At 43.8% G+C, this 23,787-nt stretch overlaps 1 protein-coding gene across 1 annotated transcript in view; it reads left to right on the plus strand.

Annotated features, from left to right (window-relative positions):
- The window catches only part of PLCL1 (phospholipase C-like 1), a 105,645-nt gene extending 91,313 nt beyond the window's left edge, over positions 1-14,332 (plus strand). The window contains exon 6 of the mRNA XM_005873565.2: positions 12,679-14,332. Within this exon, the coding sequence (XP_005873627.1) occupies positions 12,679-12,867 (189 nt within the window). The 3' untranslated portion in view covers positions 12,868-14,332. The remainder of the gene's footprint in view (positions 1-12,678) is intronic.
- Positions 14,333-23,787: the final 9,455 nt, after the last annotated feature.

A 23,787-nucleotide genomic window follows, 5' to 3' on the forward strand; every position in this document is an offset into this window, starting at 1 on the left:
CGCCAGTCACTTTGTCACAAAGCTTGTAGACACTTTCCAGTTTCTATCCTATTTGATTACTTGGGAGCATTCCACATGGCTGATCACTCCTTTCCTTGCCTCACTACTTCCCGGGGTTTCTGGGACACCCTGCCTGGTCTTCCTCTTACATTTCTGGCTCTTTCTCCCCAGGATCTTCTTCAGGTTCCCCTTCGTCTGCTCTCTATTAAATGCTGGTGTTCCTTAGGTTCCTAACCTAGTTCTTTTCTCTTCTTACTTCGTTCTTTTGGGGTCATGCTGCCCATGCAAATGGTGTTTGTTATCCTCTCTATGCTGTCAGGTCCCCGATGTGTACCTGTGGTTTGTGTGTCTCTCCTTGTCTCTAGATGACCTCCACTTGCCACCCTCCCCAACTACCCACTAGGCTTCAGCACACTTGGGAGGGCTGTCAGCCACAGCGAGGTCGGCACATCTCAAACTGCGCTCATTCCTGCCTGCCCTCAGTGACGCCTCTGGTGTCCCTACCCGAAGGAATGAATGGCAACTCAGAGTATCCAAGCAAGAGTCCTGGGAGTGAGTCCTTGATCGTTTGCCTAAATTCTCAGCTATAGGCAATTACCAAGTATCTTCCTAGAGAGCTCATTTCCACAGCTACCCCCCGAGTTCGTGAAAAAATCTCTCCTTTCCCATGTACCCCCCTTTCAGCAGCTGGGGTGACCTTTCTAAACTTCAGTCTGATCGTGGTCACCTGCCTGCTTAAAGTCCTTCAGGTTTCCCATGGCTCCTCCTGCAGACTTCTTACGGTAACTTCCCCTCTGGCACTCTGGGTGGCACCTTCCTCTCCCGCTTCGTCTCCCATTGCCTTCTCTTCCATGTGCTTCTCCAGCCACCCTGAACCTTCCAGGTCCTCAGTGGCACCGGTTGTGCTCTCAGCTGAGCAGTTACCTGGGGTCCCTCCTGCCTCAAAGGCATCTTGTACCCCTGCTCTCTGGGAGCCCCCTGGTGTTGGCACACTGCACCAGGGGCACTTCATCTGCCAGCTCAGGGCCACTACCCAGGATGCCTTACTGACTCCGCCCCTTCTCCCACCCTCTATGCTCAATGGGGCGAGGTGTCTTGCCATGTGTCGCACTGTACCCTCTTCTTCCCCCATCATAGCACTTTAATTGCTTCCTTATCTCTTTCCCACTAGACAGTCTCTCTTAATTAAATACAGTAAATTTAAACTGAGCCCTAATTAATAAATTAGAGACTTTTCAGTATAAAAGGTGAACTGCAAAGAGCACCTCATTTAATCCTGTTCTCTATGCAGCCCACGGGAGTTAGCAGGAGTCCCAGGGTGACACAGCGGATCCATCATTTCTTAGTCATTCTCCCCACTGCAGCCATCACCGGTCCTTCCTTTCCTTTGGCTCTGCCTTTCTCTGCAAGGAGCTTAGAAGGCCTTCGCTGGGACAGAAGCATGGTTTAAACTCCATTTTACCTGAGTTACCAACAAATCAAATGCTGTGATTAAAATGTTAATAGGCCTGTCATTTCTCATTCAAAGTAAATCTTTTTTTTTTTTTTTTTTGGCTGGGTTACAGGGAACTGGGACTCATTTGGGTTTCTTCAGGGGAGACCATGTGACAGTGCGGGAACCACATTTCCTGCGAAGAGGAGAAGGCGCAGAATGGGCAGCTTCATGGGACACTGGCCTAGAGACCATGACACTCCAGCTGGCTGTAGGGACTGTGCTACCCTCCCCCCCTCGCCCCCAGAAGGCGGCTTTTCTCGCTAGTGCTGTGGCTTCAGACGGGCTCAGCTCTCTCCTGTCTCCTCCGTATATTTTTCTAGCACCTCTTCCTATTGGCAACTGACTATGGCTCTTTGAATTTGCCAGGCTCACTTTCTGAGAGTTCATCTGATTGGTTTGACTAATTACTATCATTGCTGCCTGGAGTCAGGCCAGCGCATAGGTCACTGGACATCTGCTGACTGGCCACTCTTGGGCCATGTATGAATGCTCGGTCCAAGCTGGCTGCTCCTCAGTTTAACTATTAATAAGTAGCTCATTTCATTCGACAGTTGTCTTACTAATGGCCTCTTGGGTGGAGGGTGCAGGGAAGTTGCCCCTCTGACAATGTCTTGGGAAGGTGGCTCCCATAGGACATAGCAGGGCCATCCCAGTTCAAGGTCAGCCTGGGCTAGTTCTTTACCAAAGTCTGTGCACACGGACAGGATTACACGAGGCTGGTCAAACGAAGTTCTGGATTTCCTACAAGGTGATAATTTAAAGTCCCTCTAAAAATGTGAGTGTTTTGGTCTACATAGCTAAGGCCTAAATTCTCTCAGCTGCTGAAACATTGGCATGGAGGATGAGTGTTCGCTCCTACTAGTTTCTGTTAGTTGATTTTCAGTCATCTACTCTGGGAAGAAATCTGAGGCCTGGATCGGAAGCGCACTTAGGGAGGTGTCAGCAGGACGCTCACAGGATTTTTCAGGCACACACATGTATAAAGTTGATTTAAAAATGAGTTTAAGAGGGATGACATTTGGCATTCAGAGAAATGTTTTGACAAGTGAATGTCATAATTTCATGGTGCATGTTCCATACCGGACAGAAGTGAAGCTGTGGAAATAAATGTCTTTCAAAGAAGTGGTGCTTAACTGCCGTGAACTGGCCGTAGACTTTAATAAATGTCTTTCAAGGAAGTGGTGCTTAACTGCCGTGAACTGGCCGTAGACTTTCCCGGTGTTCTCTCCCGTCTCTCATCATTTTCAGACAGACCGGTAATGTGTGAACAGGGTGGGATTCTGGATTTTCAAAAAGAACTATAAAGATGCTTTGGACATTTGCAGACATAGAATATCAGATAAAATTGCTGAATGAATGTTAATTTCATCGGGTTAATCATAGTATTGTGGCTCTGTAGAATGTCCTTATTTTTATGACATGCCTAGTGAGGTATTTAGGATGAGTATAGATAGATAGATAGATAGATAGATATAGATAAGTTTGATTAAGCCAACATGATTAAGCCAATATGACTCATGGGAAAACAGAGATGCTTTTAGTTCAACGTTTGTGGAGCATACTTCTAAAAATAAATGTAAGTTGAAGGGAAATTATGTTGCTAGTCGTTTGGTGTTGTGGACGGTTTGAGTTCGAGATCTGAAACTTGAGTGAGTCTCACATTCGGGAAAACAGGTCTTGACATTTCCTTGGAATAACAAGTACTCTGCTGTTGATCCAAATGCCTTGTTGGATTTGGGGCATCAACAATGAATACCTCGTTAATGACCAAATCTCTGAAGTCTTTGTGGAGGGAGCCACATTGGCTGCTCCTCAACTTAACTGTTAATAAGACGTAGCCCCTTTCATTTGATAGTTGCCTCGTTGCCTTAATAAAGCAATGATCCATTGGGTGGAAGATGCAGGGAAGTTGCCCCTTTGACAGTGTCTTGCTAATAGCTATTTGGCCCCTGCAACTGACACTAAACCTGGAACTCGTCGGCGTAAGTGGGGACCTGCAGGGCCACCGGATGTGCTCCCCTGCACTTGCCATGATGCTCTCCCACAGGGGACAGTGTCGGCCTATTTATTTTATTTTTTAAAAATATGTATTTTTATTGATTTCAGAGAGGGAGGGAGAGGGAGAAAGAGAGAACCATCAATGATGAGAGATAATCGTTGATCCACTGCCTTCTGCACGCCCCCTACTGGGGATTGAGTCCGCAGCTCAGTCACGTGCCCTGACTGGGAATCGAACCATGACCTCCTGGTTCATAGGTCGATGCTCAACCACTAGCCACGCTGGCCAGGCTATTTCAGCCTATTTAAAAAGCATTATGATTTTGCACATAATAAAGAATAAATGTCCTTGGACAAGGGCACATCTAGACCAGATGTAGGATGGCTGTCATTAGGCTGCAGGGAATGCATGCACCCAGAAGGCAGTGTCGCGGTGCCCCTGAAGTCGTGCAACTCGGGACCAGATGTCACTGAACACCACTTGCTGGCTGCAGTTGTCAGCACAGGGAGGGGGTAAACAGCTCGAAGGCGTTCTGTGATCAGCTCATCCTGATCCAGGACCATTGTTACTGCATCCACACTTTTCCTCTGCAATTGTTGTTGCAGATTTGGTTTTGGATGGATCAAGTAGCCAGTAATTTAAGCAATGGGATCAGTACATTTCTTAAAGTGAAACCTTACCAAGCAAATACCAGAATGCATTTTAAAGAATAGCCTTCTAAATGAGTAACTGTCTCCGTAGCCTTTGTCTGCTCGGGGGTTTGGGCACCCTGCTCTGCCACGCTGCTGTGAATGATCTTTCTGAAATGGGAAGAGCGTGAGCTGGCCAACGAGAGGCTCCTTCTGTGTTTGGCTTATGGCACTCACACTAGGAGCATGACTTCAGATTTCAGGGTTATTTGTTATGCGAGGAAAGCTCATTTGCAATATTGGAACTTGTAAACAGTACTTGTTTCTTGTGCCGATGACTGTCCATTCATTATTGCAGCTGCATTTGCGATGCAGCTAATTACCTTTGTCACCTTCTAAAGGTCGGTATTAATCTTCTGTCCTTTCTTACTAGAGCTGCTGACGTAGAGGCAGGTGATCACTGTAACGGGAAGGGAAGAGCGGAGAGCAGGGACCAACAGGCAGCGGCTCTTATTGTTTCATTGAGTGGCTCTTCCGTCACAGTGACGGCAAGGGCTTTTCAGGATGCCAGCATCACCACACAACCGAAATTCAAAGCTTTCTGAATTGTATCTTTAAAATGACTCAGGGTTTCCTGTTATTCAGCTCACTGTGTGGAAGCGATGTTGTTGGCATTTTCTGTGAGGGGATTAGGCTCGCAGTCGTTGCTCAGTGGACAGATGGCTTCTTACCCGGAGCAGCCTCGCAGGAACCTGTCTCGTGGAGTCTTCAGAAATCCATTGGGTCTGTCACAGCAGATAGTGCTTGTCATTCATTTCCTCTGGCGACAGGTGACTTCAGTTCATTCTTACTTCCTCATCTGGCTGAAGTGAAACAGCTGTTGAAACTGTTTTTCCCAATCATGAGGGATACTGTGGTGTTTCCCCCTGACCAATGTTGTAGCCTCTAGAAGACAAATAAGAACTTGAGCTTGTGGGGCCAGAGGGTGACACGCTCCGGGGTTCCCCAAGGACAGATCCTGCCATTGTTACTCTTTTTATTTTAATCATTTTGGGGTCTCTTACAGGACTAGTGGGGGATCAGTGTTTAATTTTATTCTCTGTAACAACCGTCCCCCCCACTTAACAATCACTAGAGTTTGCCACGCATTCCAGGCATTGTCCTCAGTGATTCACCTGCATTGTCTACAGGAATCTCACAATAAGCCTAGGGATGGGTACAATTATTAGAGCCATTTTAGGGACGAGTATACTCAGGCACCAAATCACCTTGACCATGGTCAAAAAGCCAGCACTTGAAACCCAGTAGTCTGGTTGTAGAGGTCACAGTATGAGTTCACCTATCAGAGATCAATGTGGTTACAATTCAAAGCCTCTAGACCACATACGTGGTTATCACATGAGAGAAGTGTGGACTCCTGAGAATCAGAGACTTCCTTCGTGGAGCCTGGAGTCCTGGCTCTGCTCCTGGGCTGTGCGCTGCCGTCTCGGGCAGCCCCCTTGCGCAGGAGCTTAGTAGGGGCTCCTGGGCACTGCAAGGGGACTCAGTGTGTGGAGACCTGAGAACCAGCTGAGGAGCCCTCACATCAACCGCATCCCTTAAAATGTGCAGCTGGTGCCTGCAATGAGTTTCATTCTTATAAAACCTTCTTTTTTTGGACCTGCTCTATTAGGGCTTATGATGATACCTTTGAAATGAAAACCAATCATCTTCTCCACACTCTAACACATACGAATCTTCCACTTTTGCTTTTGTATTTCAGTTTTCTGAAAAACTGTCTCAGAGGAAAATTATTAAATTCTTCCGAACTCTGAAATTTGCCACATTGAAGACAAAAATCAGACATCAGAGTACTTTTGTGTGGGAAATTCATGGGGTTCTATCAAAGGATTTTTTTTTCTTTTTTAAACCCAATAGGTCTTAAGCTATTTCTTATTTGTATTTCTAAGATCTATTAGATAACATGTTCAACATACCATATAATGTGTCTAAATACAGTGAAGAAAAAACATCTATTGTCCTGGGAAGCAGGCATTATTAGTTATTTCCTTTACACTTATTTCTGGAGTCCAGTTCTTGATCGAAAAAGTTAAAAAAACATGCATTGTAGCTGTCCTTCAAATGTCTCAAACTTTTTTTTCTTTATTGATTAAGGTATTACATATGTGTCCTTATCACCCCATTGCCCCCCCAACCCCCAATCATGCCCTCATCTTCACCCCCTGTGTCTCAAACTTTTGAAATAATTGCTAAGTTATACTTTATTGAGTAGTTTCCACATGGTGTTTTTTTTAGGTTCAAATTTCAAGGAAACAAAATAAATTCTACCTAGAAAAGATGGAATGTATAAGGCCATTTATGGTGCTGCACCATAGAGACAGCATCCTTCCAAAACATTCTCCTGTACTGTGTCTGTCTCTGTAAGACTGTGGGGGGATTGAGAATTCAAGGCGAGCATCACAAGATCCTCATACCCTATTTTACTCACTATAAGACGCCCAGAGAGAAATGAAGGTGCCTCTCTTTCAAGTTGTTGTTCAATTGTCACTTAACCAGGGAAGCCTCATCTGATCTCCGAGGCTGTCGTCTTCTCACAGCATCACATTCCTTTTCTTGTGTGTAGATAGAACTTTATTTTTATGGCATTTGATTTATGCCTGTATCCCTCACTAGACTGAAGCTCTATATGATCAAGAAGGGCATCTGTGCTCAACATCATATCCCTGGAATATAGTCTGCTGGTTCTTAAATGGGTGTGGCACTGCCCCCTAGAGGGCATTGGAGGTGACTGGGAGAGTTCTCCTGCATTTGGTGGTAGTGGCCAGGAATGCCGATGTCCTGCGCTGTAGGACAGAGCAACATAATAAAGAATTGCCCCCTGCCCTGCAGTTTCTTCTTAAGTCCTGCCAGACGAAACCCTCTAAGATACATATTGAAGAACTTTAGTAAATTATATTAATTTTTTTACAAGAAGTTATGTGAAAGACCCAGTATATGAGGAAATGGTAGTTACTGAAAGGGAAGTCTAAGTGAATAAAGATACTGTTTCCAAATCGTTGAATAATGTATGCACTCTGGGAATTCCGTCTACTTTATTGTATAATGACTATACGTACAGTAATCCTGGAACAAGCTGGGAAGTGCGATGCTGGTTTTAATTTGATACTTTGTTGTTATTAATAGTCCGTGTTAGGCATTCCACAGTGTCCTGCAAAGTGGAAGTTGATAGTATCAATCACAAGAAAAATGTCCTCTTAGGTATTTTTGAAGTTTGGTGGGATGTGTGGGCATAATTTATTTCCTCACTTGCGGGATTATCAGATTTTTTCTCCATGGGAAGAGTCTGGCTTGTCTTGGCATGTTATTTCCTTCCTTTTATTATATGCAAATAAGTCTGGTCTGTTGCCATTATTTGTTCCTATATCAGTGTCTATCTGATACATCTGCATTTTCATTTTTTAATATATTTTGTGTGTGGGGGATGGCATCTGATCTTATTTCTCTTTTACATGTAAATGAATCCATATTGAGTAAGTGCGGGTATCTGCCTACTTCATTATGGCTCCTTGTGTGCCTGCCTGGGCATTTACATATTGCAATACATATGATGTTTTCTTTTTAAAAAATATATTTTTATTGATTTCATAAGGCAGAGAGAGAGAGAGAGAGATATCAATGATGAGAGAAAAATCATTGATGGGTTGCCTCCTGCACGCCCACCACTGGGTATTGAGCCTGCAGCCCAGGTCTGACCGGGAATCAAACCATGACCTCCTGTTCATAGGTCGACGCTCAACCACTGAGCCATGCCAGCTGGGCTTAAGCCTATTTTTTAAATACCTTTTAATACAAAGGGTTTCTACATAAAACACAGTTAGTTATTATTTTGAAGCAAATAGGGTTCTTCATTTCTTCAACATGTAAGTTAGTCAAGATTTTTTGATGAGAAAGATATTGTAACCATGTAGGAAGATAGCTGAGAAAGAAATGTTGAAAAGATCTTATTTGTCAGGTCTTTAAACATATGCTTTCGAATTTAACTTCGGATACAATTTTCATTTTGTATAACATCAGTATTTTATAGCCTTTTGTATGTTTATTGAATATGGCATTTTGCTTTACTTTGCAGTGTTGTTTTCTCTTTGGCATGAAATTATTCTTAAAATTTCTTTGAAATATCTTCTATACTTTATAAATTATTCTTCCTTCAGAACTGGATTCTCAGATATTAAGAAGACTTATTTATTTTTTATTTCCATAGTCTTTAGAAACATTTGATTAATTGAGTTTATGACCAATACTAAAATGTATCAGTCACAAAACTAATTTTAAAAAATGAACTTTATGTAAAGCTATAAAATCTAATGGCTCAGGTGAATATGTTCAATGTAATTCCATTTTTGTTCCTATAAAAATATAATAAATTAATGTCATTACATTGTAAAATTTTGAAAAGCAGTGTTTTGAATGCAGAATTTCAGAAGAGTAACATAAAAGCTCCATTAAGCCAATACTCTTAGACCAGAGCTACTTTACAACTTGTCATCTATATTTCTTGAGTGTTCATAAAGTAAAAATTCAACTTTTTAAGTAGTGAGTAGAATTCAAATATTTCAAATATTCAAATATTTGGTTGTCAAGGTGTTGAAAATAATAAATCTGAGCATTGATTACTAAATGCAATGGAGACTTCTATTTTTGTGCAATTAAGGTATTCAGTACATAATCTAATGGCTGCACCTCTGTGCCCTCTAACTTATTACCATCTTGTATACATTCCCTACACAGCTACGTTTTCATTCTAGAGAGCCAGAATTCCAGGCCATCTTTGCCTAGTTTTACCCAATGTTCCAGAAATGTAACATTAAGAGACTTAGATCTTTCGTGACATCAACACATCTGCTATTTTAATTTTTTAAATAAAGGGCATTGTAATAGTTGTTTCCGTCTCTTCAGAGTAAAATATTTAATCTCTTTAGGTAATACAGAAATTCCCCCCAAAAGCATGGTTTTTGAACTAGTAAGATGGTAATTATGCATAGCCCACCAGAGTATGGTCTTTTCCACCGAAAACTAGCTGGAAACAAACAAAGAGCTACTATCTACCACGCTGCAGCATCATCCAGGGTTGACTGTAGCTGTGCGTGTGGACTCTCACAGGGAAAGAATATCAGGGACTCAGTCTGTTCTTGAGTGTGTGCTGGAAAATACCCATACACGCCTGCGTAGAGACAGAGCCGCATTTGTTTACGCGTGGAGTGTGTATTTGTGAGGGTCTCCCCATTCCCAGAGTCTCTGAGCTGCTTTAAATACTTGTGGTGTTCTCGGAGACAACCCACGCATTTCCTTCACATGCGACAAGGACACCAGTCAAGATGTTCTCCTGCTCTTCCGTGCGCTGACATCATAAAGGGAGTGCAGTTCATGGGAAAGTGGGTGTGAAGGAGCCACGGGTGTCTTTCGTAAGTTACTCTACCAGATTGTAGCCCAAACTATTTTCAAACAGTGGGGGCAGGGAGGGGACTGCCTTTCTCAGTAAGAACAAAAATCCTTAATGTCTTTGATGGATAATAAAATATATTACTAAGAGAACTTACAAATATATAACTCATAGTAACTTACATTTAGAATTCCAGTCCCTTTTATGGTTATGATATAATGAGATAATGTGGGCCAATTGATTTGTACTCCGCATCTTGTATTCAATAAATGTGAGCTTCTATTCAGTGTTGTGAGAGTATTTTATTTTCACTCATACATTTATTAGTAGTAATAAAAATTGTGGTGGTATTGTAGGGCAGCCCCATTTTCAATCTAAATTACATCAGATATTTCCTGATTTCTAGATAATGTATTTTAATTGCAATTTAATGCAGTTGGAAGGAGTTGGTTATGAATGCCTAATGTCTCTTTATCAAAAATTAATCATCGCTAACTTTTTATTTAAAATCACTATCGTGATCTCTCTGTGGTTTTCTATAATTCCAAGTGTTACTTTCTAAATGTGTTGGGATTTTCATGGACTCTTACATTCAGAAGCCAAATGACTCTGGGGCCAGATTGAAGACCACTGCTCTGGCGACTGTTGGTAGTCATTGTCCCACCTGCATCGGTCTGCCAGAGTTGCCTCTTATTACTCTCACCTTCTTCTGGGTTAAAGAAGTCTTTCTAACCCCCCCCCCCCCCCCCAGCATCCCTAGTACCAGTGGGAACTACCATTCCCCGAGATTGCTCGTATACTGTACCACTGGCAGCTCCTCACATTTCTTCCAGGTTGAGTGTTCAGTGATCAAATTGTTCATTCATTTGACATTCTGGGTCATGACAACCCCAAACTTATTTTAGTTCCCAAGAGGTATTTCAATTTACATACAACCAAGTAGGATTCATTCTCCCTGGTTTCTCTCCTTCCTGCTCCTTTCCCAAGACCTCTGCACATTTCGGAACATATTCTTTAGAAGCGCCCTGTAACAGTACTCCTTAAATGCCTGCTGCACACCAACACCTGGAAATGCCTTAGCTGATCTGAACACCTGACACATCTTGTGGGAAATGATACACAGGACAGCGGTGTTTTCAGGGAGAGATATAGTGTAAGTTGTCGAGTTAGGAGTTTGAGGAGTGCCACAGAGAAGAGAGGGATGCTATTGGCCAGGGGAAATCACTGCACAAAAACTGGGCCAAAGTCAGCACTCAGAGGAATGCCGGAACGGGGGCTGTTAACAACAAACTTCACCCTCTCTGCAGTTTTTCTGAGGATGAGTCTTTCCTGGTTCTGGTGCCTTAACCAGCAGGGACCCAGGAGTTGATTCCTTGAACCACAGAATAGAAAGAGGACCTCTATTTGTCCTATTAAAAAATAGAAAACAATTTTTCATAAATGGTTCAGTGTAACTCTTCACAAGGTCGCCTTGCACTTGTTCTCCTTCTATTAGTTGACAGTTTAATGTCTCCCCCATTGTTTTCTGCTCCTGTCGTCCCACCAGGACACGTTGTCTCCGCTAGCAGGAGGGGATGGAGCTGTTCTGTGCACTGGCACGCACTGTCCTCTCCTATTGGCCATTGTTTCCTGGAGAGACTGGCTTCTATTGAGCAGAACTGGCAGCGTCTGGCATTTCAGCCTGGATGCCACCTCTCAGGCTGACGAGATGACACTCTGACTGACTAATTAGATTGGTTTTGTAACCTGCTGCAGGGAACGGATGTGAGAGCATTCTGAGTTCACGAGCACTTTCAAGCTTGATATATTTCCATGTTTCACTGGTCTCTTGCAATGAAGGAAGATGCCAATTTTGTTTTTGTGAATGCCTTTAAAATTCTTGATGAAAATTTCAAAAGTAAAAGAAAAGGGAGCTCTTAAAAGTAATTCTCTCAAAATGAGTGCAGGCATTTTCTCTGTATTAATACAATTCGGATTTTCACAGGAATCTTTCCATTTGTAAAAATAGTAGCAATATGCATCTCTCTAAATAGACTCTTGCAGACACATTTTAAACAAGTTAGTAAAATGTATGTAATATATGCACAGTACCAAAGTATTTGTTATAATAGACCACATTGGGTGCTTTTCATATTACCTTGTAGCATAGTTTACTTGTGGGTGTTTACGTCACGAGTGGCTTTTCAGCATATTTTCTTTCATTGTTAGGACTGTGAGGGAGGCAGAAGCTGTTTGCATTTCTATGAAAGAAAACGTGGCCCAAGAAGAAACTGTTGGAGCTAAAAGCAAAACTGACACTGGCTCTGCTCCTGCCAATGTGTTCTTCTTGGTGTGCCCTGCACCCTGGCCCTCTGGGTTCCATCTCCGAGCCCTGTCACGTGGTGCCTCGGGGGAATGACTCTCTTCTCATCTGTGTGTTTCCCTGGGTGACAGTGACAGGGAGGCTGCAGTGTGCTTTGTAGAGCACAATTTGCCTTGAAGAGCGGCCGTGTCAGGCCCTGGGTAACACTACAGGCTCTGGGGCCATGCAGGAGGTAGCTGATCGATTATTCTCTCTCATCACTGATGGTTCTATCCCTCCCTCTCCCCTCCTCTCTGAAATCAATGACAATATATTTAAAAAATAATTGATCAAAAGGCAGATTGCAAGGACAACTCAACATATAAAACACCAGTTAACCAAGCATCAGGCGTGTGGTTTACTTCACAGACAGCTTTGCTTTGTGAGCTCTTGCAGTCCGAGAGGCTGACGCAGTTCAGTTCTCAAAGGCAGGGTTCCCTGTCCCTCCCGTGCTAGGATGCCGGCCTGGGCAGGGCGAGGGCCACAGTGTGCAAAGACTCAGTCGTGGGGATGGAAGGGCTGGCATCCTCAGCACTTCAGGGCAGGGTCCCTGGGGCTGTCCCCCACTATAGGAATGTCCAGGGGCTGCCAGCAACCACAGAGCCGAGTGGGAAGGCTCAGGTGGATTTCTGTGCTTAGAGCCCCTGAGCATTGCTAGACAGAACCATGGGGCGAACCTGGAATACTGTTCCCGGGCCTGGGGCTGTTTCCTCGCTGAGCAGAGTCACCAGGTGTGCCTGGCTCATAACGGTCTTCTGTGGTGCGTGTTTGTAGGGCCAAGGAGACCTGCTGAAGAGCGCGAAGAACGAAGCTCTGGAAAACATGAAGCAGATCCAGCTGGCGTGCTTGTCCTGCGGACTCAGCAAAGCCCCCAGCAGCGCGGCCGAGGCCAAGAGCAAGCGCAGCCTGGAAGCCATCGAGGAGAAGGAAGGGGGCGAGGAGAATGGGAAGCTGCGACCCTGAGCAGCGCCGACGAGGGCACCATCCTTTGTGTCAAAGACTCTGTTTTTCCTTCTGGTTTTCTTTCCTGAAGCTTTTTAGACTTTCACAAAAAGATGCCGTCTTTGGGATGTTGGACGTAAACAGGTATTTTCACAATGTCAGTATTTTAATGTAGTTAATTTATCTAAGTTAAACTGCTTAGTAGTAGTGTTTTAAATTCTGAGATGTGTGAACACACCCATGTATGGATGTGGGTAGGTGTGTGTGTGTGTGTGTGTGTGTGTGTGTGTGTGTGTGTGTCTTTCAGGGAGAGAGACAGAAATACAGAGGGAGGTTGAGATCCTGTTAAAATCCATGCTGTATTGCATTATTCATTTAGTAAGTTATTAATGTATCATTTTAGGAAAAATTTGTTAACCTAAAATTCTAAAGAGCACTCACTAGGACCTGTTGCTGCATTTAACTTTACTTCTCGGCCTTTGTCATTTAATTCAGAAATGTTGACATTTCTTATTATTAAAGGAAGCTAAATTTGCCAATTCATAGATATTTTGATAGATTACACATAGATTAGCAAAATTCCTAACAATCACAGTAGAAATAAAAATGAACGAAAGATAAACAAATGATCAAAATTTCTGAAAAGATCAGAAAAGTCATTTCTTCAGTTAGTGAACTCTAAAATATTTATTAAATAAAATCAATTTTTAGAAAGCTTTATGTAGTTGTGTACTTAACAGATATAACTTCTGTGGAAAAGCTGATCATTAGTGAATTTATACCCAGCTATGTGGTACTCAGAAGCACAGTAAGAGTTCTTTTGTAATTAGAATTTTAATAATATTTAGTTACAAAATTTGAAGTTTGAGATTTGTAGGAAGGAAGGTCTCATTCTTCCAAACTGGGAGCCTAGCATTCATTTTCTATAGCAGACACGGGAAGCTGGAGGGTCTGGGGGGTCTTGGCTTTGATAGCATTTAATTTAGAGTGCTAAATTGAAACTTAATGATATTGTTCAAGCAATATGTCATCACGTTGAGCTGGTATAAATTCTGTGGGTCAGATAACATCTTCCTATTGGTTTAAGAACTAATTGATTACAGAATGTTAATGACATGATTTTAACACATGCAGGAAAACACAAAAAGAAGCAAATGACTAATTAGGGTACATTTATAATTGCATCTAGATCATTTTTGCCCTAATATTTTCATAATGTACTTGAGTGTAATATGTTTGTTACCTCCAACAGAACTAAATGTTCTATGGTTATGAAAATATATTTATTTAAAACATTGCTTTTATTTTGAAAAGCTTCTTAATTAATTTGATTAACAAATATGCTAATTTGGGGGAACCTAGGAAAAATAATTGTTGAAATTTTGCAAATATAAACATTTTCTTTAGCTACCGTGTTATTTCTGACTTCTTAACACTATTATGTTCATGTTGCACATTATTGAAAGAGTAAAGATCTGAAACAACACTTTTACTGTTCCATTTTTGTGTGAGTTAATTGAAAAAAGAATGATAATGAAATTGGGTTATTATGTTAAAAAAAGCTGTTAAAGGGTATGCATTGTCCATGGGCCAGATATGGTGAAATTTCTCCGTGGATTTAACCGGGTTCTTGGGGAGGTAAGTGAGAGCGCATTTTGGTAGGTTTCCAACTGGCACTGAAATAGCCTGAGAAAGCTTTGGGGGTAGGGTGGTAATTTTTATTTTTGTATTTATTTCTGAGAGGCATTTACTTAATAAGAAGTTTAACCCTGTGCTTGTCACATGTGCTGCTCATGCCTTTTGATGTTCAGAGCCCTCGTTTCTGGTTTTTCCTTTAACTTTGTCTTGTGCTAAGACAGCTCTGCCTCCCTGTGCTCATAGAGGTGGTTCTATTCCGAACTAGCAGCTTTGCAGGTTTAGGGTTCACATTAAATCTGCAACTCCCTCGAGTTGGATTTTGTGTATGGTGGAAGGCAGAGGCCCATTTTCATTTTCCCAGCATGCACCGTCAGCGGCCCCCGCCCACCTACTGTGAAGATGGTCCTTTGTCCACGGCTCTGCAGTGCCAACCTCGTAAAAACTGCAACACCCGTGTGTGTGTGTGTGTGTGTGTGTGTGTGTGCGCGCGTGTATGTGTATGTGTGCGTGTGTGCACGTGCGTGCATGTGTGTGTGTGTGTGTGTGCGTGTGTGTGCGTGTATGTGTGCGTGTGTGCGCGTGCGTGTATGTGTGCGTGTGCGCGCGTGCGTGCATGTGTGTGTGTGTATGTGCGCTGGCTTGTGCTTATTTCTGGAATCTTGGTTTGGTTCCATTGTTCTGTGCCTGTCCTGGTTACATTACCGCCCTGTCTTAATTACTGTAACTTTATAATGTTTTTTTTATCAGAGAGTATAGGTCTCCCCACCTTTTTTCTTCAACATTTTCGAGGTTATTTTTGGCTCTTTGTATCTCTCTCTATACTTTAGTATTCCAATCTGTTCACAGGGTGCATTTCTCCATTTATTTAGGACTTAGTTAATTTCTCTTAATACAATTTTATAGATTTCTGTGAAAGGTCTTGCACCTCTTTCATTATGTTTATCCTTACGTGTTTGATGTTTTTCATACCGTTAGAAATAGTAACATTTTACAATTTAAATTTGCAAATTGACTATTAGGGTACATAGAAAATATAATAGGTTGCTTTGTTTTGCAACATTATTCTGTTTTGTGACAGGTTTTATAACCCCCATTTGTCTGTTGGGGAAACCAAGGCATGACTCCGTGTAGGGGGCCCCAGAAGTTACACTTACTGTCTTTCAATTCAGTACTTTTTATTCCTCCACAGTTATTTTAGCAGCATCTTGTCCGAAAGGTGAAGGGAAGAGTAAGTCATCCAAAGTATGTTTAAGTCAGAGTTGCTTTAAGCTTAAACCCAAGGAGTTCTAAGGATGCAGTGAGGGGGTTTATTCCTTCAAGTTTTTGTCATGGTGAACGTGTTACTAATATCCCGGTGTGTCATTAGGCATAAAAGGACTTCTAAATTCTTTAAATTTAAAGTCTTTCTAAATTCTTTAATATTTCCCAGGCCCTAATGGGAATATACATAGGAATATATTGGGATAGGTATATGTGAATATATATTTGTTTGTTGAAAGATTTGTGTCTGCATTTGTCCATTTCCAAATATGCCACATAAATATTGTCCTCTCTTCTGTACAGCCTCTATATAAACAATGCATACATGTTTAGGTTCTGGGATTGCTAAAACAAACATACTAACAGCTCCTGGCACATTGCTTCATAGTCCTTTTTATCTGTCTCTTGTTTATGCAACCATAGATGTTAGCATTTCTAACAACGAATGCACAGTTCCTTGATGGGCAAAACAAACCAGAGGTAGGGAAGGATCACGGCAGCTTTCACAAGAGTATTTTGCAGCACTTCTTATCTCTGCAGAAAGCAGCGAAGCACAGGTGCATGGAGATGCCAGTCAAACAGAACCTCAAGGGCAGGGTAACTGCTCAGGGATTAGAGGTTTTGCTCAGCAGCTGATATTAATGTCTTAGATTCTTAAAGTTCTCTTCATCTGTTTCACTCGGAAGATGGAGCTGCTGCTTGCCAGCACATACAGGGTGAGTAATTGGACTCCGAGCCAGAGCGACCAGATTCTAGGTGTTCTGCACAGTTTTCGTCATCAGTATAGCCGTACCTGGGCCTCCATCAATTCTGACGTTTTTTCTCACACAGTACAGTGCTGCCAGGCATGTGGGCCCAGGAGGTGTGAGGTCCCAGCACTGTGCTGACAAGGCCCAGCTAACGATCGGATTCCCACTGTTCTAGCCTCCTCGCCATATTTGGGTCCGGTTTCCGTCTTGGAGCCTCTGAGGGCCTTTCCTCCTTTTGCCAGAGCAGCAGGTGGACGGGCGGACGGGATCAGGTGTGCAATGACAGCCTCCCTTCCGGATTTCTCCTCTCCTTCCATGGAAGTCTTCCTGCTGCTCCCTCCACGCTCCGGATGTTTCTCTGGTCCCAGGATCTGCCCACTGATTCCCTTCTCTGCTCAATTTTTCATTAGCCTGCGAGCAGAAATACCAAGCTTTCTGGAAAGAATTTTAAAATCTCAGTCAGGCCACCACCCAGAAATAAGGCAGGCAACACTCTGAGTTTGCTCCTGCAGCAAAACAAGTCCACTTGCCCTTGTAGCTGCTTCATTGACCTTGACTCAGGTGAACCATCCCCACCTCTACCTGGTTGGTTCTCCCATTAACACTCTGAGTTTGCTCCTGGGTGCCAGGAGGACTGGGACATTACTATTAACAAGTCCACTTGCCCTTGTAGCTGCTTTATTGACCTTGACTCCTGTGAACCATCCCCACCTCTACCTGGTTGGTTCTCCCATTTGCTCCCAGAAGCGTCTCTCCGGGCCTGCTCTCTGGGCCAGACGTTCTGACAGACCCCTCCACTGTTCAGACAAAGGGCGTTCACCCTAAGGCTGTGTACTTGAAGAGTCACCAGGAGGGTTTTTTTCTTCTTGAAATATCACAATGAATTTCTTTACTATTAATTCATTTCTCTGTGCTATCAGGTCCATTTAGTTGTGAGGAGGAATTTGACCTCATTAAAAAAGATCAAATTATAAGAGAATATGCCTAATCTGTATATTGTATTGTTTTCACAGCTCTGAATTAAACATCTTAATTCAGAATGCTATTCAAAAATGTTAAGTGAACATTTATTATGCACTAGGTACATTGATTAAACACACATTATTGAACACCCTGTACTATACTACTAGGTACTGTATTTCATTGCTTTATGGCACCATTAATTATAAGATGCAGCCTTATTTTATGTACCACTTAAAGGTTTTTTTTTTTAAAGCTTATCAATTCAATAATAATATACCAACTAAAGGACACATCCTGCTTAAAAAAATGAGTAAAGATGTCCTAAGGAGTTTATAGTCAAATAAAGGAAGCAGAGATATTAGTAAATAAGGTTATAATACAATTTGATAATGCGACAATGAAAGATATGTAAGTTACATAGTAGCACAGAGGAGAGAGGGATTGGCTCCAGGGTACACAGAAGGAGGGGGTACACTGGGTGTGTTGGGGAAATTTTTATGAAAAAGCCTATGGAGCCTCCCAGGGGTAAGAGATTTCTAGGTAAAAACTGTGGAAACAAACATTTCTAGCAATGCTGTCAACGATGAAAGAGCTTGGTGAGGTCTAAGGTGATATGCAGCTGGAATGCAATGTGCGTGGGAAGAAAAGTGAGGAGGGGGTGCTGCCCCAATGCCTTGCGAAATGGTCTGCATGTATTTAATGGAAAGCCACCCAAAGCCTAAGCAGAGGGAGGCATGAGCTGGTTATTTGCAACATTAATTCATGAATATGATAATGATCTATCAGGCAAGTACCATATAGCAGACCTTGGAGTAGGTCTGAAATTCAGGGGTTGGCAAGTCAGAGTTGTTCCGTGTCCAGCGTACAGTCAGGGGCGAAGATAGGTGATTGAATGCGGCGATCGTTATTTTCTTGACACAGAATATTAACGCAGAAACAAAGGGGGCAAGCAGTGCCGTGAGCACAGGCTCTAACCAGGTTTCCTGGGATCACAGCCAGCATCCTTTGGCCAACGTTAAGCGCCAGCCTGTTTTGTCTTCCGGACGGAAAGTATAGTGTCCATCGGTGACTGACAGGGCGCTTAATGTGTTAATGGAAAATGGAGTTTCCACCGAGGATAAGAATGTAAACAGAGTATACCCCTCATGAGCTTCTTGAGAGAGTTAAATGGGAGTCATGCTGGCATATGATAGGCACTTAATAAAAGTGAATTCTTGTCAGTGTCATGATTGAGGAGCTTATGGGTCTCTCCCAAACTAGTCCAGAGGGAGTCTAGGAGGACATCCCACAAGAAGGGAAGCCTCGGCGCGAGGAGCTCATGGGTCTCTCCCACACTAGTCCAGAGGGAGTCTAGGACAGGGGTGGGCAAACTTTTTGACTCGAGGGAGACCTGATAATGGAACCAAGTGGGTGGGGGTGGAACATATATATTATATACACACATATACATTTACACGTGTTATATATGTGAAGTGTGTAATGTATGTATGTATGTGTGTGTGTGTGTGTATATATATATATATCCCTCCCATTTCTCACTCTTCCTGGTGGTTCACTTCTCTTCCCTGGAATCAACAATTAAACTATTACACAGAAGACTTGTCTCAGCTACTTAGCTGGGGAGAACCCAGAATAAGCGAGTCGATGTCAGGAGTGGCTCTAGAAAGCATATATTTTACACACGTGTTATATATGTGAAGTGTGTAATGTATATATATATATATCCCTCCCATTTCTCACTCTTCCTGGTGGTTCACTTCTCTTCCCTGGAATCAACAATTAAACTATTACACAGAAGACTTGTCTCAGCTACTTAGCTGGGGAGAACCCAGAATAAGCGAGTCGATGTCAGGAGTGGCTCTAGAAAGCCCTTAGGATGGATTCTGGAACAATCACTCACTAGTCAAGTAGCACCAAGGACCTATTGCTGGTGGCACGCACAGAGGCTCCCTCACACACACACCTGGAGTAGCTTAGGGCCAGGTACAGGGAGAAGTGAAGTAATTGCTTTAGCACCTGATTGGCATGGGGTTGTTGGTAATTTAAAGGATGTGCCCCGGCTGTGGGAATCCTCAGGAATGTAAACAGCGGGCTCAGTTCCACCGCCCATCCCCACATGAGCCTGGAAAGCCGAGTTCCCTCAGGCCGCACGGCCACAGTCTCCTCAGGAGGCCAGGAGGACTGGGACATCACGCCTGGCTGTGGGGCTGCAGGGACTGAGGCACAGGTGTGCAGGCTTCCTGTGCAAAAGCGAGGCCCCGCCAAGGAAGGCTTGGGGTGGGAACTTTTGGATGGATGGATCCAAAACACCTTGGCCCTCTGAGTCTCCGAACCCCGAACCCCACGCCAACAGCAGTAGCCTTTCCCCGCCCGGAGGGTGGAGGGAAGCAGCCTGTTTGCCCTGGAGCCCATCCCAGGCCTGAGCTGAGGAGTCGCCGGGAGGAAGACCCGTCCCCTGGAGAGGCACCCTCGCCCACAGTCCTGCAGAACCGTGAGTACCTGCGCCCCAGCGGGCGGTGCGGCCTCCACTCACTCACCGCTAGACCCTGGCTGGGAGGGTGAAAGGATTGGGTGAGGGGACAGAACATAAGGCACGACGGGAGGGTGTACATCCCCCCTGGAGAATTCTCCTGTAACACGGAGTTCCTGGGAAGGGCAAGGACGAGGAGCTGATAGTAATAGGCCCGCTGCATGGCTCCTTGAAGCTTGAACACAACGGTCCACAAATTACAGAAGGTGGAAATACCTGGGGGGCGGAGGGGCCAGGTTAGAAGTCTTGGGGAGCCCCTGCTTTCTCTGAGTTCAACAACAGCAGCTCTGCCCCTGCTGCTGTGTCCAGGACGTCCACACACCATGTGGACTGCTGCCGCCATGGGGAAGTGGGGAAGCACCAGGTTGGCTGCTCTCCAAGGCCTTTTCCAGCTCCAACTCGCCATGGCACCAGGCGGTCAAGCTCTGGAGTCTGACTGTCAGGGTCAAATACAGGCTTTTCTGGGCTTCAAGGCCTAGGGCAAGATAATTCACCTTCCTTAGCATCAAAGGAATATGTAAAAAGGAAGTAAAAATAGTATCTGCTTAATAGAATCATCATCTTAAATGAGGACACATGATAATTACAGCACAGTATCCAGCACATCATAAATGTTCCATACTTACTATAGAAATACTAGAGGCCCGAAGCACAAAATTCATGTAAGAGTAGGCCTTCCTTCTCCCGGCTACTGGCACTGGCTTCCCTCTGGCACCTGGGACCTGGGCTTCCTTCGCAGCCCCGGCTATGTCCAGAAGGTTGTCCAGAAAGACGTCTGGAAGGAAGTTCGGTCTAATTAGCATATCATGCTTTTATTATTATAGACAGGACTGTCCAAGAAATAAGTTCCTTTAGCCAGATTAGATCCAGCATAGATAGGTTATGCCATTATGGCTATACATATTTAAATAATCTTTAAACAATACAGGGTTTTTCATATCAAAGTATTTAATATCCACATTCTAAGTAGTGCCTTGTAGAATAACAGTATATTAAACCTTGTCATCTTTATAGGTTCCCAAATGGTTGGAGATTGACAATTCTGTTTTCTACACATGTAAACAGTAACAATTTTTAGAAAAGGCTCCAGGGAGTTGGCAGTGACATCTACTCTGTGGAGAACAGATAAACGTTGGTGATTTTCTCTTGCACAGTGTCCAACTTTGACCTTAACTTTCGAACCTGGGTTCCATGATAAAAAACAGAGACAGCAAGTCAGAATGGCTTCCTGGTTTGGTTTCTGTTGCAATAGAACCACTCAGCTAAGTCCTTCGGATGCCTATGAAACGCAGACTGTGACAAAGTGTTCATGCAATGGGCCATGGTGTCACTGTACTCACATCCGCAGGCCCTGTGAGCATGTGAACAGCAAAGATTAGTATTTGTTGTCTTGGGGTAGAGTTAGAGACACGAAAACGAGGAGTTTGCTGGTATCTTCAGTGAGGGTTTTATCTCGTACGTTATACATCAGGATTTAATGGTATTTAACATTTGGTGATCTGTTGCTATTTTTTCTCTCTCTCTGCATTTTATGTACCTGCTAAAAATGACAATTTTCATTTAGCAATCTTGCAATGCCTGAGCCATTTAATCAAGTATTTCTATAGCGCTTTCATCTTGGATTTTTCCTTCCCCAGTTTTACCTGGTAAATCCACGAACTGGAGGCTGGAGTCTGAAAGGCTTCCTTCGCATTTAGCTCATGTGGTCCCAGGAAATGTCACAGAATCTTTGGATTCATTCCCATGGCAACAGGCAACTCCATCACAAAGGACCCTGCTAGCTTTTCTCTCTAAGAACCTTTGCTCTATGTTCGAGATCCAGAGCTATCTTCGTTAGTAATTTTCACACACTGCGATGCACGTGCTACAGAGATGCCTCACATCTTCCATACACGGGATGGAAGGCAATCGCCGCCTGCTCACGAAGGAGGCAAAATGAGAGTCAGGTGGAAGGGCTTCTCAGTGCCGTGGGATTGAGGGTTTGCATGGCTGGGAGGTGAGGACCCAAAAGGAGTGAGTGTTGCCCTAGCTGGTTTGGCTCAGTGGATAGAGCGTCAGCCTGCGGACTGAAGGGTCCCAGGTTCGATTCTGGTCAAGGGCACATGCCCAGGTTGCGGGCTCAGTCCCCAGTAGGGGGCGTGCAGGAGGCAGACGATCAATGATTCTCTGTCATCATTGATGTTTCTATCTCTCTCTCCCTCTCCCTTCCTCTCTGAAAAAAAAAAAAGGAGTGGATGGGGACGAACAGAAAATAACAAGTTAGGCACTGCTAACTGGAACAGACACATACACAAACATCAGCAACACCACAGAGCAGCCCCAGGGCATAATCACAGCTACTCTGCACACTAAACACTGGCGTGCAGGGATTTCTTTTCAGCCGCTGACCGTGGAATTAGTCATGGAGATGAAAGCCGTCATCAGCGGTGTCTTTCCCACCACGTGTCTGTGCTGGTAGGGATATGAGCCAGGGCCACTCTTTGGGGTATGACTGTTTTTCTGTGCCTGGAACCTCATTCTTTTATCACATTTTCTATGAAGTGACAGGAAAGCAAATTATTGAAGAATTACTGGCTGAAATCTATGAAAAGATTCCATTTTATGCCTTATGAAATGGCAACAAATCTGAAAGGCTGCCTGAAGGAAAGCCTTGTACAACAAAACAAAGCAAAACCCAGTGCTGCTCCCACCCCCACAGGCTGGTCCAGGGTGGGACTCGTTTTTTTTTTTTTTTTTAATATATTTTATTGATTTTTTACAGAGAGGAAGGGAGAGAGATAGATAGTTAGAAACATCGATGGGAGAGAAACATCGATCAGCTGCCTCCTGCACATCTCCCACTGGGGATGTGCCCGCAACCCAGGTACATGCCCTTGACCGGAATCGAACCTGGGACCTTTCAGTCCGCAGGCCGACGCTCTATCCACTGAGCCAAACCGGTTTCGGCGGGACTCGTTTTTTTTTAAAAAAAAATATCCAGGTGATTTCAATGTGTGGCCAAGACTGATTAGCTTGATCACCTTAGAGACGATCATTTCATTTGATAAATGTTTCATTTGTATGAGCCTGCATTCCAGTTTTCATCAAGATGCACTGGGTGTTCCCAGCATTTTGAAATGTATACAGATATAGACTTAATCCCACGAAGTGCTCAGAATCATCTCATTAAGGGAAGGTACCCCTGGCCTTGGGCAGAAAAGGAAGGTGAGGCACCTTTGCCTCAATGACGGTCACATTGGTGATGACTTGAAACCTTCTATAGCAGATGTTCTTGTCACTGTTCCATACTTAGAATCTTTATCAGCATCAGACACGCAGGTCATGGTCCAGGAAGCCTGGGCGCAGACAGGTGAGGGACGGAGTGGTGACACGTGAAGGGCAGGTTTGGGCGTATACAGGTTGATGGTCGCTCTGTGTGTTAGCTTCCCAAGGATGTGTTGACAAAGGACCACAAGTTGGGTGGCTGAAAACAGCAGAAATTCATTCTCTCTTGGCCTGGAGGCTAGAAGTGGGACACCAGGGCTCCTGGCCATCTCCTGCTCTCCTGGCAGGGGCCACATCGCCCCAATGCCTGCCCCCATCTTCATGTGGCCCCTTCTCTGGGCCTCCTCTAAGTCTCTCTTCCCAAACTTCCTTCTCATGTGTTGTTTTTTTTAAAGACTCCGACATTGGATTTAGGGTCCATCATAAATCTGGGATGATTGCATCTCCAGATCCTTAACGCATTACATCTGCCAAGATCCTACTTCCAAATAAGGTCACATGCTGAGGTTCTGAGTGGACAGGCGTTTTAGAGGGACC

Source organism: Myotis brandtii, unplaced genomic scaffold, assembly GCF_000412655.1.
Source record: "Myotis brandtii unplaced genomic scaffold, ASM41265v1 scaffold412, whole genome shotgun sequence".
Lineage (NCBI taxonomy): Eukaryota > Metazoa > Chordata > Mammalia > Chiroptera > Vespertilionidae > Myotis > Myotis brandtii.